This window comes from Ylistrum balloti, unplaced genomic scaffold (genome assembly GCF_031769215.1).
Source record: "Ylistrum balloti isolate Yb309-2 unplaced genomic scaffold, AGI_CSIRO_Ybal_v1 Utg370368, whole genome shotgun sequence".
In the NCBI taxonomy this organism is placed as follows: Eukaryota; Metazoa; Mollusca; class Bivalvia; order Pectinida; family Pectinidae; genus Ylistrum; species Ylistrum balloti.
The window spans coordinates 1,384,114-1,401,358 of NW_026782259.1; the positions used below are offsets into that span (position 1 = coordinate 1,384,114).

Below are 17,245 nucleotides of genomic sequence, written 5' to 3' on the forward strand. Positions count from 1 at the left end.
GGTAATCTAATGAGCGAAAAATCACCCATGGCCACACCGAGAAACTGTGTACTGCTACCTTAGTCTAGTTTCTAGTGATCTTTCTGTTTACAATAACTTGTCTTCGGTCACTGTTTCAGAATGTTAGTCTAGTTTCTAGAGGTTTTTTTCGTGCACATCAACATTCGTTAACGAGACAAAGAAGCCAATGCCAGCTAATAGAGCACACCCATGATCTAAGATCTTTTAAAGGGACTAAATGATTAGATTTCGTTACTTTTTCCCATGCGTTTGATTTCGGACAAGTATTACGAAGTTTAAAATTAGACTCTTCACAAAATTATAACACTCTCTGAGAAACATTGATAAAGATTATCAGCTTCAAACTAACGCTAGTCAACACTCGCTGTTGTGTCTACGGCCCATCGCTGTTTTGATCGGAGATAACCGAGTTCATCACGTGACCTTTCGGAGCCTCGTTTTAACCCGCCGTTTTGATATGATTTCTTACAATGTATAATTATGTTAATTAGCCTAAACTCAATTGCCAGCCATGTTTCTTACTTTGTGAAATGACATCTTGTCAAATGAATTTTAATTAATCTTCATCTAAAATTGCACTCGCCGAACGATAATGACATGTATTAATGTTGATTCGCTCGTATTTGATTGTAACTTTTTTGACGTTGTTAATAAAATGGTTATGCAAATTTCAAAATACAATAATTAACAGAAAAAACACAATTTTTAATAAATATTTAAATGTTAAAATGGTTTTATCATTTACGAAATGAATATCTGACCATCTAGTCCCTTTAATGTAACCAAGTGTCTATAATGCAGAGATTTTCTTTTCTTGGCGGGTACATAATACGTCTATGCAAATAAGCAAATTCCGTCAGTGAAATATATTTTTACTAAGCATATAAACCAATTTTTAATAATGCATTACATTAGCCGAACTTCTTTCACTACACACATAAATAGTTATCCAGCAATGACAATCTCGATTAAGGAAGCAAGTACGCCAATCTCCGTTCATAAGACACGTCATACAAATGTTTACTAATGATGTGAATAAGCCCATTTTCATGTGTGAACTGCGTACGGCAATTCCCGTTCAGGTACAAGGACAAATATCTGGTATTGATGCGAATACGTTAAAGTCTGTGACGTACGTCAATCCTTGTCCATATGGTGCATTCATTCATTAATTGTCCAGTTATTAGACAAGTTGTTAATGATGTTTGATTATAATTAAATAATTATGAATAAGTTTTTTACATCATTTGGCGAGTGTCTACTACTAAGGCACCTATTCATCATTGATACCACTTGTGATGTAAAACTTGGACATCTTTTGATTGGCTAAAAGGGTGAACTTTGACCGAACAGGCGCACAATAAGTAGTTAACGTTTGTTTTTGTAATGATTTGGTTTTTTAATTTGCATTCGTACTCCGTCAAAAAAAACTAAATCGAGTGAAATAAACACCATTTACCACAACCAATCATTGTGTAAGCTCTCTGTATAGAAAATATTGTAGTCATTTATCAATTAATTATTTTTACACTATCACCTATATTGCTCTAGTTTACAGTCAACAGTTCCTGAAAAGTTTTCACTCCACGGTCATCACACCTGTGAAACTCCTCCGAGCAGCATACACAGGAATATTCATAAACCAGACATTTCCGAATGTTTGATTGTGTTACGAATACATTGTTTGAATTTTTTTTCAACTTTTTATCAATTTTTAAGTTTTATCTATGTTCGGTTGACATAATTCCGACCAGCAACAACTATGAGACATTTAAAAGAATGAAAAAATAGATGGTTTTTAATTTTATATAAAAGTATGTTTTTCTTAATCTATTGATCATGTGATTAGAAGTGTAGATTTTGTCTTAACTTATCTCATTATATCTATAAACTATAGATTTATATATAACCTTTATGAGTAGTGTTTTTAATGTATATTTCACCAAAAAGAAACAAAAAATGCATCACCTGCAATAAAACACTTAAAAACATATATAAATGTATTTCCATTTCTTATCAAAAATGTAAAGAGGATAGTTTTCAGGAATCTGAGGTTTTAGGTTGTCATCAGCGTTGTTAGCAAACAACCATTACACATTAAAACTATGTAATGTTTAAAATGATAATGCACACGAGGAGAGAATACCTCTACATTTATTAGTGATATCAATATGTGTGAGCATGTAAAACTATTAACCTTCTAAATGTTATGGAAATGAAAACGAAATTGATATTATGTGATGAGATATATTAATTTGTTTAAAATGCCATTGTAATATCTGTGATAATGGTTTTAATGCCGTTATTTTACTGGGCCAGTACGAGCTGGCCGTAGGTCATGTACACGCCGATTACAAATATAACAAACAACTATTAAATGGAAGCGATTCATTCTATAAGCACATTAAGACTATCGTCAAATCAATTTATGACGTGGAATTAAAACAGATTTTGAATTAAATCGACATATCTGGAAAATTATGCAACAAACTTTTATGATAAAGGCTATATTAAATCACATATTAGCTGTAACACAGAGAGTGATTTCATATCACGATTTATAGGGTTATAACAACCTTGTCATATCTTTATAAAGCATAACTTGGAAGCCGTTAAAATATCATACGTTCTGTTGATCGGTCCCACGAGAGAGTGGAGATAAATGGAGGAACACGGGCACGTCGACACACTCTATGTTATGGAATATTTCATATGTGAGAGAGTAGGCGCCACTAACCATGTCTCTGGCAGAACTGGCGATGAAACACGGAGATCTATACTTCATCAGCATAGCTTTATATTGATCGATACCACAAATTTATACTGTCGACGTTGAAATGTTAAGAGTCTCATTGCCAAACTCCATTTAAATACCAGCTATGGCAGTCAGCGATAGATTGGCACAATCATTCAATATCATTATTAACAATATAACCTATGAATATTCGAGCTCTGAAGATAGCCCAACGCACGTTAAATTAGTTATTTTCATGGCTTGGTTCGGTGATAAACGATCGCAATGAAATCTTCGGTGACCTTTTCGCCCATGATAAATTCTGCTAATGTTTCTACCGATACGGGGTCAAATCCGCCGATGATTATGAATGATATTCAAATCCAATTTTTCTAATCGCGCCGGAGTTACTCTGTATCGGAAATACATCTGATATTTCCTGACAAGCAAGACGCATGCATACTAACGACAAATTTATGGAAATCTTGAAGCGGGGTAAAGAAATAAAGATTAGACGTATTAAATATCCCCGTATATTTCATATGTTTTCCGCTAGAGAAAAACATGTAATTTTATTCATAGGCACAGAATAGGAATAGATGAATAAATTGACTTTGAGAGATATGCGGTATGTACAAGCAGAGCTCCTGGTCTCAGCTCGATTGCCTGTTACTGGAGCTACTAATGCGAAAAATTGATGTTCCATTATTGGTAATTTGATGGCGTGTTAGGCGTTTGTTTTAAGTTAAACAATTTGATATACAAAACAATGCTAATGACAAAGAAGTGAAATTCTGCCTGGGCGTTATTAGAGGTTGGCAAGGTTAAACGGTATGTGCCGAATATGACAAGTATTTGACAAGCGAAGTTAATAGAGTCCACAGTAAAATCTGATGGTGAAAGCGTTATGGTAATAAGATGTCAATGATGAAGACATCAACTTGTCTAGGATATCGACATTGTACTGTTGTTAAAGATAATACCGTTATTATTGCATCTCTAAATTCTATACATTTTATGACATAATTTTCCCCCTATCTCTGCACCACCCCCTCCCTCCGCTACAACACCCTCCCCCTCCCCCACCCCTTCATAAAAAAGAAATAAAAAATACATTTTCATTTAAAACCCTTAACCATGATTGGGACCTGGTGAAAAAAGCACGTTATAGTGTAGTATGTCTATTATCAATGCTATCAATGTTTTGGTATTAGTGCATAAAGTGTACAAAATTGTGATCCAAAAACTAGGGATAGGTAAATAGTTTTATCAATTACACAAATCTACCGCAAATACAGAGAATGTATGCATGGCGAGTCTTATTTCCTTAAATTCTAATGGTTGATATAAACGAGCAAACCACGTCAAAACACGGACCAACTAAAGCCTACCTAGCTGTAGGATTAGGTACAAAAACAGCATATAATGGAAGTCTGATATGTTGAACTGTTCTTATTGTGTATAGTGTACTATAGATGCTGGCCAATAGTACACACGGTCCCTGATCAAACCACGTCAAAACACTCATCATGATAACTTTATCTTCTGTCTCTAATTGTACAAGCTGTGTATTGTTTTAACTTCTCGTTCAGCCCGCATTTCCAAGTTTCTTGAATTATTTACACACACATTTTTTGCATTAACACAAAATATGTAACAGTTTAAATAGTATAAATGATTTAAATGTTGACACTACTGTGTACTTTTCTCTTACTGATTCTCTGTATCTAGGTCGCTGTATACTACACGGGTTTCAGTTTCAGTTTCAGTACCACAAACTTAACATACACAGAATTAAGTCTCCGTCAGAAGCAATTTTATTAGATAATGGGCCAATGTCAAAGTTAACCGTAAAATTTCGTGACGATGGAACATGAATTAATGAAAAAATATCTGATAAGTTGTCTATCTTAAGTACAGGGACTGAAAACTTCATCTGGAAAACATTGATATGTCTCACTTGATATTGTCATAAGGTGACATGTCTCACTTTTATTGAAAACGTTGACATGTCCTACTCTATATTAGAATAAGTTGACATGTCTTACTCTATATTAGAATAAGTTGACATGTCTTACTCTATATTACAATAAGTTGACATGTCTTACTCTATATTAGAATAAGTTGACATGTCTTACTCTATATTACAATAAGTTGACATGTCTTACTCTATATTATAATAAGTTGACATGTCCTACTCTATATTACAATAAGTTGACATGTCTTACTCTATATTACAATAAGTTGACATGTCCTACTCTATATTAGAATAAGTTGACATGTCTTACTCTATATTAGAATAAGTTGACATGTCTTACTCTATATTACAATAAGTTGACATGTCTTACTCTATATTAGAATAAGTTGACATGTCTTACTCTATATTACAATAAGTTGACATGTCTTACTCTATATTACAATAAGTTGACATGTCTTACTCTATATTACAATAAGTTGACATGTCTTACTCTATATTACAATAAGTTGACATGTCTTACTCTATATTACAATAAGTTAACATGTCTTACTCTATATTACAATACGTTGACATGTCTTACTCTATATTACAATAAGTTAACATGTCTTACTCTATATTAGAATAAATCTGTATGTCTCAACTTTTACTGGAATAAGTGTAAGTATCCATCTTCATGTAATGATAAGTTTACTCGATCTAATTTTACATCATAGATTCTTTGTCTATTTTTATGCTGGAATCAGTACAACTTTCTACCATGTTACATTTTACAATTGTTCTCATTTTGTAAACGTCAAAATACTTACTTAGATTGACAAAGATTTAATTGGCGGGTGTTGTCGATGAAGCAGAAAACGCTAATCCTTTATGAACATCTGGTATAATTCTCCCTGTACTTTTCCATGAGTTTCCGTGTAAATCTTTCTTTCCTTTTGATATTTTGGTTTGTGTAAGTTTGAAACAAATTCTATTGATGTCTCGATATTTTCTTTTTTTTTAAACACATGTCCACAACTATTGTTATAGCGCTTTGGGTTTGGAGTTTATGGCTAGCGGCTGAAAGTTGAATATTGATCATATTGATTACTATATGTAGAATGGTATTTAATGCCCGTATTTTGGATATGGAAAAATGACAATAAAAAAAACGAGTGTAGTGTTAGATGACAGATCTTGTTAGTGATATAGGAAAATGTGGACAATATTGGTTTCGGAAATAGATATCGGAGCTACGAGGACGTGTTGTAATACATTGATGATGTAAAACAGTTTTTGGCATGGAATCCCTCTTGAAAAATCTATTGTCGTCAACAGACCATGAAGAACATCTTTCTATTAATTCTAGATTCAAAGTAAGTAAGATGGCCTATTGCAATACGTGCACGAGATTTGTAGTCTCACTTCTCTGGTCGACACCTATGATAAAGTTTGAAGGTCACGTGTTTCCTATTGACTATCCCTGTTCTCCATTGTGAACAATTTTGTTTTGGTCTACAGTGCAGACAAAGAAGAGATTACCCCTAAAAGCTAAACATAGTAATTTAAGCTCGGGTAGAGCGGAATTAAATAGCTTCATGATTACTGGTTACGCGTCTGAAGATGGAGGTCAATTCTTAGCAACGGAGGCAATACGGGGAGACGGAAATTTGTTTTAAAAAAGGGGAATGTCTGATTAAGTTTCGGGGCATAAATTTCTGATTCTAAATATAATCAGCGTTTATGACCAAGAATTGATCTCCAAGTCAGACGAACCAGAACAATTCATTTTCATAATATTGTACGTCTCTTAATTTTCCCAGGTTGTTAGAATCGTCGACACCCCAGGACGGAACGTTAAAACACAATAACCATCTCTTTGTATTATAACCCATATACATGGCACTGTTTTATTATCAAAATATATGATAAATACAGTGAGGATATTCTATATGGTTTTTACTGGTGTAATAAAGAGACACCAATAATCAAAGCCAATAAAACGGCACCAAAGGACAACTTAGTGTCAATCACAAGGACCGGATACCTCCGCGTACCCAAACACGGACTTAAACATTCCGCCGTGACAGGCCGCTCAGTCATATTTCTTTCATCTTGTCGGAATATTTTTGAAACCTAATTATACTTATAAAATCCAATTTGAATATGAAATTAGCTGACAGTGTGGACACGTTAGAATTTGTTGCGATACGTGACAATACATAAATGACGGTATTGAATGCAGCTATGATTTACCTTTAATTGGATCTTAGTAGATAAATTAGGCGGCGAATTTATAGACATTTTTACTCTCTGTGTAATATCAACTCGGTCCTAAAGAAACGGGGGGACATTTCTCAAACCAAAGTTATACAAAGAGTTTTAACGAGGGTCTTGATGGAGGAGTCACTATGATCGGTGTGTTAGATGAAAATGTAGTATACTTTGATGTACAAAACAAACCAAACAAGGGGAGTTTGACTAATGCCAGCGAAACAAACCAAACAAGGGGAGTTTGACTAATGCCAGCGAGTTTGACTAATGCCAGCGAACTCACATCAAATACTTTATTAAACATGATGCAAAATCATCTTATGAATCAACTGATATCTATATGATGATAAATACAAACTCCAATTAATCACGTGGTCTCATCGTGCTTTTTCTTTCATATAAGATTTTCAATGATACAAAAACATTACCGCGGAGTACATATGCACATATGTAGAAATATCGGGGCTGTTTAATGACATGGTAACTAGGCGTAACCATGCCTCTGTGTAACGCGTTGTTTATGTTTCCGGCTGCGACCGTGTCACTGAATATAAAAGATTTTCGCATACTTCTTGAGGACTAGTGCTATTTTCCTGCTCCCCCGTCTATTTATTAACTAACTCCAATCAAGGTTATATTTTATAGTATATATCATTTTGTTTAGAAATACGTTGAAAACTATTCTTATTGCTAGTTCATGTCACATTTTAGATTCACTTCCGGTACGGGTATTCATGTCTTAGATCCATTTCTGGTTCAAAATAAATTAATCTTTGTTCACACAAGCCTGATAAAGCCAAATAATTTGTATTTCCTGTGTGAACTTTGTCCCTGTTACAGGTCATACTGTTTGTAGTGCAGTCAACCCACGACGGCGTGGTATATGGCTCTTGTCACGTGATATTGACACGTGATATGCCGGAGAACACAAGACTGACACATTTCACGTATTGCTGTAATTGAGTATTTTTCGAAACCAGTATTTTTTGTTTGAATTAATTTTCTTTTGATTGGAATCCGTTTATCCAGTGCTTACTTTGAAACATTAAAACAAAATACGGCAGAAATTCGTGTGTGTCCTGACTGACAATCTACTTATCATGACTGGAAACATGATTTATAGCAAAGCTCACCGTCGAAATAATCTGAAGAGCATATTATGATTAGCATGCGAAGGAAGAGGGAGCTCATACGTAAAATGATTTATAGTGTTCTGAAGGCACTGTCTGGCTCGCTAAATACACGATGATTTAAACCTGACGGTTTAACATCTGGCCTTAAACCTGTATACTATTACTCGCAATTATCTACCAAGTGTTCTCACTAAAAATCTTGCACGTATGTTTAATAAAAAGATTATAAGCCAAAGGATGTTGCATAATTTTACACAGACGACTTCAAAAGCCTTCTATATACACATGGGATTCATATGGTCTTAAATCATTTGAACTGAAAAATACGTCTTTCTGTATTCCATCAAATCGTCCACGTGGGTGAGAGCCCTGGAATGTTTGTGGTGTGTGGTTCTCAACCAGCACCATCTACTCTCCTGTGTGACGTCATATCCGTTATGTCTACACAGTTTTCACATTTTCACTTCTCCTACCAACCGCGTAGTTAGGTATCAAACGTCAAGATATGATGTTTTTATGGCTCATAAACTATTATTGTGACAGACAGACAGACAGATTAGAGAATGACAGATGTTCGAACGGACAGGTGTTTTCCAAAATAATTCCGAATGGTGTTAAACCGACTTTACGAAACTGTTTAGCGGCATTCATGGTACAGACATACACACTTTTCCCTTTGTTAATGGCGGGGGTAATTTCCGTTTAAAATCGGTGAAATACACATAAGTCTCTGCATAAGAAGACGTCATATCCGGGGAGTAGAAAGTATTCAATCCGGAGTTTACATATGGTCTCCGTGAAATACACTACACTTTAGATTAAAAGCCGACCCAAACAAATTGGCAGATAGACTAGAAATTTCAAATTAAAGGGGCGGCGTATTTAGTTCGAAGCTTGATAAAAGAAAAGAATTATTGTACTATATGCAAGTTTTAAACTTTAACTTTTGCGAGGAATATGATAGAGGGACAAGAAGCGAACTCAACATAAAGGGGAGAACGACAAGAAACGGACTCAAGTTAATGGTCAGAGCGACAAAGTGTTAACTCAAGGTAAAGGGAAGAGAGGCCAGAAAGAGACTCAAGATAATGGATAGAGGGACAAAGAGTGGATTCAAGGTAAAAGAAAAAGAGGCATGGAACGGACTCAAGAAAATGGATAAAGAGACAAATTGGAACTCAGGGTAATGTGAAGAGAAACAAGGTGTGGTTTCAAGGTAAAGAGGAGAGAGACAAGGAACGGACTCTAGGAAAGGGATTTAAGGACAAGAAGCAATCTCGAGAAAAATTGTTGAAAGACCAGGAACGGACTAACCTTTCTTTAAAAAAGATCAATTGCCTCGCACAGTCACATTTAAAATTGTATATTGTCAAATGTTAAAACACGCTTTAAACAGCAGTATTTTGAATAATAATCTTTTCCAACATCACTGGGAAAATTTTGTAAGTGATAAATGTAAGTGTAGGCCCTGAGGGGAAAACATTTGAACACAGAAAGAAAAGATACAGAAGTACTTGCGACAATGCAAATGATGGTTATTAAAGGAAAAGAATCGTTTTAATACATACAGGTTTCAGACTTGTAATCACCAAGCCCAAAGGTATACTGAGGAAATTATGTCAATGAAAACATGTTTTTGCTGTATCGATATTGGAGAAATATCTGTTTATCATAAAAGTTTGTTACAAGTTTTGCAATTTTATTGCTAGACAAATATAATGTTTTGTGATATAACACAAACAAGTATTACTTGGGAGTGCAACGTAGCACAGGAGAACTTTAACAACGTCCCACATGGGAATTATAACAACGTCCCACATGGGAATTATAACAACGTCCCACATAGGAACTATAACAACGTCCCACATGGGAACTATAACAACGTCCCACATGGGAACTACAACAACGTCCCACAGGAGAACTTTAACAACGTACCACATGGGAACTATAACAACGTCCCACATGGGAACTACAACAACGTCCCAAAGGAGAACTTTTACAACGTCCCACAGGAGAACTATAACAACGTCCCACTGGAGAACTTTAACAACGTCCCACATGGGAACTATAACAACGTCCCACACGAGAACTATAACAACGTCCCACACGAGAACTATAACAACGTCCCACTGGAGAACTTTAACAACGTCCCACATGGGAACTATAACAACGTCCCACTGGAGAACTTTAACAACGTCCCACATGGGAACTATAACAACGTCCCACACGAGAACTATAACAACGTCCCACACGAGAACTATAACAACGTCCCACTGGAGAACTTTAACAACGTCCCACATGGGAACTATAACAACGTCCCACACGAGAACTATAACAACGTCCCAAAGGAGAACTTTTACAACGTCCCACAGGAGAACTATAACAACGTCCCACTGGAGAACTTTAACAACGTCCCACATGGGAACTATAACAACGTCCCACAGCAGAACTATAACAACGTCCCACTGGAGAACTTTAACAACGTCCCACATGGGAACTATAACAACGTCCCACACGAGAACTATAACAACGTCCCACACGAGAACTATAACAACGTCCCACTGGAGAACTTTAACAACGTCCCACATGGGAACTATAACAACGTCCCACTGGAGAACTTTAACAACGTCCCACATGGGAACTATAACAACGTCCCACACGAGAACTATAACAACGTCCCAAAGGAGAACTTTTACAACGTACCACATGAGAACTATAACAACGTCCCACTGGAGAACTTTAACAACGTCCCACATGGGAACTATAACAACGTCCCACACGAGAACTATAACAACGTCACACGGGATAACTTTAACAACGTCCCTTATGGGAACTATAACAACGTCCCACAGAAGAACTATAACAACGTCCCACAGGAGAATTATAACAACGTCCCACATGGGAACTTCAACAACGTCCCACTGGAGAACTTTAACAACGTCCCACAGAAGAACTATAACAACGTCCCACATGGGAACTTCAACAACGTCCCACTGGAGAACTTTAACAACGTCCCACAGGAGAATTATAACAACGTCCCACATGGGAACTAACAACGTCAAATAGGAGAAATATATTAACGTCCCACATGGGAACTATAACAACGTCCCACACGAGAACTATAACAACGTCCCACACGAGAATTATAACAACGTCCCACATGGGAATTATAACAACATCCCACATTGGAATTATAACAACGTCCCACACGAGAATTATGATAACGTCCCACACGAGAATTATAACAACATCATAAAGAACCATTACGACATCACACTGGAGAACAACGACCCTACAAACGTAAACTATACCGAGTTCATTAGTACACAGAGTACTAATATACATATCCAAAATACTTATATGTAATTTAGTCTGTTTAGATAGTGTAATGTGGGCTAATGGAATTTAACATAATAAGGGACAGTTAATTTTTATACCACAGTAATTGAGAACTGTCATTTTCTGGGATAAGACAAGTGATTATAATTATAACACTGTTTCATAATAGTCTACAGAAAATGGGTCTGTTAGTCTCTATTTATAGAAAATAGAATTAGAGTACAGTGTTTAATGTAAGTTATATAAAATGGAATACTTCATATTAACACTTTATAATTTTTTGTGCCCTGTGAACAACCTTGGTTAAGGTGGAAGTTTGTTCATTGAATCACATATAGGAGACTTGTCGCATGCCACATAAAGCAATCTACAGTAAAATATTTTGCCCAAGATAGCATAGACAGGCAAGTGTTTTAAGAGAATATCCTTAAACACAATTTGTATTGCTATTTGATATTCGGTTACAGTCCGCATACAGGGAAAAGTCCGTCTACAGGGAAAAGTCCGCCTACAGGGAAACGTCCGTCGACAGGGAAAAGTCCGTCTACAGGAAAAGTCCGCCTACAGGGAAAAGTCCGTCTACAGGGAAACGTCCGTCTACAGGGAAAAGTCCGTTGACAGGGAAACGTCCGTCGACAGGGAAACGTCCGCATACAGGGAAAAGTCTGTCGACAGGGAAACGTCCGCCTACAGGGAAAAGTCCGTCGACAGGGAAACGTCCGTCTACATGGAAAAGTCTGCATACAGGGAAACGTCCGTCGACAGGGAAACGTCCGCATACAGGGAAAAGTCTGTCGACAGGGAAACGTCCGTCGACAGGGAAACGTCCGCCTACAGGGAAAAGTCCGTCGACAGGGAAACGTCCGTCTACATGGAAAAGTCTGCATACAGGGAAAAGTCCGTTTACAAGGAAAAGTCCATCTACAGAGAAAAAGGACATCGCTGTATGAGAAGGATGACGAAAACGATTTGATGGCATTCCTGAATGAAAAAAAAATGTAAAAATGTACAGAACAAAGGTAGATAATTATCCGCGGCATCAACACTCCACGTGTTGCCTTCATCTTTAACTTACGATTTGAGATTCCGTGAAAATAGTAATATAAAGAATGAATACAGAGTTACCTGAATAACAGGTCACGTGACACTCTCGGCTTATTTAATATTTAGTTAATATAAGCCTTAGGTCATTTATACCTGTTTACAAAAGAGTGAGAGATTAGAAGGACGTTACAATGATCTAACAGTTTAATAAGAAACCGTACCCGTCCTAGCTCTATAATGTATAACATCCTACGTCATATAATGGTATTTTTATAAGTATTTATAGGCGAAGTGACACCATCGATCTCACTGTCGGTGTCACTTTGTTTTAATATTGAATTATCTCCCTTAGAATTCCGTCCCATTATTATGCCGTATCCTGAATAGGGCGGCGGGTCAGACAGGTATTGTAGTGGTTCACAGGTGAGAATTCCATCTATTGTACCCGACCCCCCGGTAATTACACCTCTATCCTACCGGCCCTTTGTTCACTGTATTGATGCTAAGTTCTTCTCCCTTGTAACACTTCCATAGACTCAAGTTATGCAACATAACTTTGCCTTCTGGGCAAGTGATTTCGACAGGAAAAATCATACACAATAAAATCCCTGGCTAAAAGGCCAGAGAAGGGTAATTAAAGTTGTCAAACTTGGATGATCAAATTTTCCTTTTGATATAAATTGTAGCGAGTTTGACAAAGGCCGAAGTCGGGTAGTCTAGGGGATCGGTGAGATTAATATTCCCTGTTATCACATCACCATCCTCAGCCAAATCCAATCTGTACCGAGTACGGGACACACACAATGTATGGAGAATGACATCATCATTTTCTTTTTAAGATCAGGTACAAAACTGGTCATTATCAATTTTTTTTCCCTAATTTATTCTGTTCGACCTATTATTATCAAATAAGTACAACTTATATTAACATATAACTTAAAACCCTGCTTTCTTAACAAGAATACGTTTGTCTATTATTTGTGGCAAAATCGAAAGCAAGTTTAAATATATGTGCTTTCATCTTTAATTTCCAAGACACGAACAGAGAAAAACTGAAAGACATATCACCCAATATTACAGTCCCAACTTAACAGACCCACCCCTCACATCACCAAATGCTTCAGTCCCTTCTCAACAGGTCCTATCCCTCATATCACCCAATACTTCAGTCCCTACTCCACAGACCTCACCTCTCATATCACCAAATACTTCAGTCCCTACTCCACAGACCTCACCCCTCATATCACCAAACACTTCAGCCCCTACTCCACAGACCTCACCCCTCATATCACTTCTGCATTCTATATTACCTAGGTTCTGCCATCATATCACCTCTATAGTTTACTCTGCTAACATTTCTTCTACTTTCCTCCTTGGTGATTCATCTTTGATTCGTTTCCATGGTAATTCCGTCTATTTGTCTTCTTGTTGTTTGATCCATATACCGTATGTATTCGTTGGTTATTCCATCTTCCATTTGCTCTTTTTTTTGGTAATTTCGTGTTCCAGTTGTCTTGTCATTCATGGTGATCCGTCTACATATGATCGTTTTGGTCATCTGTCTAGCTTTTGTTACCCTTGGTTATCTAATCTAATATTTGCCCTCATTGCTGATTCTTCATCCGCTGATACCTCTATCAACGTTGATCCTTATATCCCTTGTCCTGCCCCCGTTGACCCCTCTATAACTTGTCCTGCCCCCGTTGACCGCTCTATAATTTGTCCTGCCCCCGTTGACCCCTCTATCACGTGTCCTGCCCCCGTTGACCCCTCTATCACGTGTCCTGCCCCCGTTGACCCCTCTATTACTTGTCCTGCCCCGTTGACCCCTCTATAACTTGTCCTGCCCCGTTGACCCCTCTATCACGTGTCCTCACCCGTTCATCCCTCTATCACGTGTCCTCACCCGTTCATCCCTCTATCACGTGTCCTCACCCGTTCATACCTCTATCACTTGTCCTCACCTGTTGCTCCCTCTATCACGTGTCCTCACCCGATGGTCCCTCTATCACGTGTCCTCACCCGTTCGTCCCTCTATCACCTGTCCTCACTCGTTCATCCCTCTATCACGTGTTCTCACCCGTTCATCCCTCTATCACCTGTCCTCACCTGTTGCTCCCTCTATCACGTGTCCTCACCCGTTGGTCCCTCTATCACGTGTCCTCAACCGTTCATCCCTCTATCACGTGTCCTCACTCGTTGATCCCTACATAAAGTGTCCTCGTTCGTTGATCCATCTATCACGTGTCCTCACCCGTTGGTCCCTCCATCACGTGTCCTCGACCGTTATTCCCTCCATCACGTGTTCTCACTTGTTGATCCCTTTATCCCTTCTCCTGCCCCCCGTTAATTCCTCTTTCACTTTTCCTCATCCGTTGATTCCTCTATCACTTGTCCTCGCCCCGTCGTTCCGTCTGCCATGTTCTTTCTTCGGCCATTCTTTCTTGTGTCATCCTTCTCTAGTTATCCCTGTTAAAATCCTTTTCCTCGGCCACCCATCCTTACTAATCCTCTCGAATCGTAACCATTTATGCGATCAATTAGTTGCGGAAATAAAAACAGAATTCTGCAGGGAATTGTACGCCAGGCATAATACAAGATCCGCAATCATTTTGTAGCTCGTGACAATAAGATCCCTGGGATATGTACCGTGCCGGCTCGTGAACAAAAATGTGACGCAATTACGAATAGATAAATGTAATAAAACGCACGTGAAATGTATGGAAACTGTTTATAAAACATTACACAAGTACATTTCTGGTGCCGTAATTGAGTTTATAGACATCTGTGTGAGTGTGTTAGGAGAATTTCGATTGTACAATATTCTCATATAAGCCCAAACAAAAATGTCATTAAAATCCAATAGAAATATGAAATTAAATTCTGCCCCGTTACGTAATGGTAGGGAACACCGACGTCGATCATCCGTCTCTATATTTATACCTATCTTCTACGTTTCTCGGGCGAATTCAATACATTGGATGAGGTTTTTATTCAATCTTAGAACGAGTGTTGAAACGAAAAAACAATTTTCTAGATTAAAAAATCGAGATTCTTTTTTAAATTCAGGCTTGACATTTGTTCATATGGAATTTCCATTAGATTATCTGTTTTATTTTTAATTTTTCATCGCCATGGAAAATGGCGTAATGGGCGACGATCGATGAAACTGGCTTTATAGTTGGAACATCATAAATATTGTATTGAGTTACCCACCATTATGTGCCGAGCAAAATTGTAATCGCCCCATGATATAATAGAAAATTTATGTAAATACTTTAATATGATACATGCAAATTTGTTGAGCGTTTTTTTCGTTAAATTGTGTCGGCACATGGCACTGGTATTGTCTGTAGGAAAAGAATGGAACACGACGCGCACTCGAGGAGAAATAGTCATCGTTATTTAGCAACATTATCCTGATGTTACGAGAAATATTTGTGAAGAAATGTCAAATTTAAATGAAATCAAACACGGTGATATGACTTAAATCATCTCCCGATATCTTGATAATTTTAAGTTCTGTGCCCGTTTCTATTGTCACGAACTTGTTTCAGCCGTAACAATACCCATCGCTTTGAAATTTGAAAGTTGATACTCATAAAAGAAATATATATACACAATGTAAATAACGATATTGTAAAGCCGTTGGCGATGATCAGTGCAACTCTAAGGACGGTATACATTGATATGTTTTAACTTGAGACTTGTTTGGATATTAAAGAAGAAGAATTAGAATAAGATACGTCATTCCATAATTAAAAAGTTTATCATGGTGTAAAGTCATACGCCCAAATATAAAAGAGGAGTTAAGTTGGAATTTTAAACTGAATTTAGATATATTTGTAATTTTATTTGAATAACTAAAATGCGCATAATTTTCTTTCTTCTCTGTGTAATATGATACAAGATATGTTTGTTCTGTGACAGGGTCTAACTAGAAGGAAAACAGCTTACAAAAATGATATCAACTTTTATTACAGGTTTTAATATAAGAGTGTTTAAAACAAGCAGGTGGCTGATTTCAAAATCAAAAGAGGGGAAACAACTCGCAAGAATACACGCATTTAAACTTACACATCTGTTCTCAGATAAGTTGTTGAGGGTTTGCTTCACTCTTACTGTATCTAGCATCGTATCGAATATTTTGAATGACCAACTCCTCCTACGAGTATCAATGTGGTGAAAGAACACTTAATTCTATCAACATTTTGTTGTCTAGGACATAATAATTATTATCAACTTTCGAATACATAAGGCCAAAGACTGTGGTTATTTATGAATTTATTGTACTGTTTTCGAAATATTTCAGACTTAAGAATTTCATTACATTCGTGCGGATAAAAAACGAAGACGGTAATGTAAAGTGTTTTCAATTAACTGTTCTACAATCCACAAATAACTGTACAGCGAGATGGTCGATGGCCGATAGGAGATGGTCGATAGTTGATAGTCGATGGGTGACATCCACACTGGTAAAGCGAGGCTAGCTAACATTTATAGACAAGATATATAAAAGTCGCATATGTATACGATCTATCATTGAATTAATACATCAGAGATGGTGTAATATCTGCATTACGTGATAGTGGGATATCTACATCACGTGATTGTGGGATATCTACATCACGTGATAGTAAGATACCTACATCACATGGTAGTTGGATATCTACATCACGTGATTGTGGGATATCTACATCATGTGATGGGGATATCTACATCACGTGATAGTGGGATATCTACATC

At 37.0% G+C, this 17,245-nt stretch overlaps 1 protein-coding gene across 1 annotated transcript; it reads left to right on the plus strand.

The window, feature by feature from the left end:
* The first annotated feature begins 9,834 nt into the window (after nt 1–9,834).
* Nucleotides 9,835–11,169, plus strand: LOC132553957 (GATA zinc finger domain-containing protein 14-like). The gene has a single exon (XM_060218252.1). It carries the CDS (start codon nt 9,835–9,837, stop codon nt 11,167–11,169), a length of 1,335 nt encoding a protein of 444 aa, XP_060074235.1.
* The last annotated feature ends 6,076 nt before the right edge of the window (nt 11,170–17,245 follow it).

Coding starts and splice junctions, on each gene's coding strand:
- LOC132553957 (XM_060218252.1), top strand. CDS start 9,835: ATGTTTTGTGATATAACACAAACAAGTATTACTTGGGAGTGCAACGTA.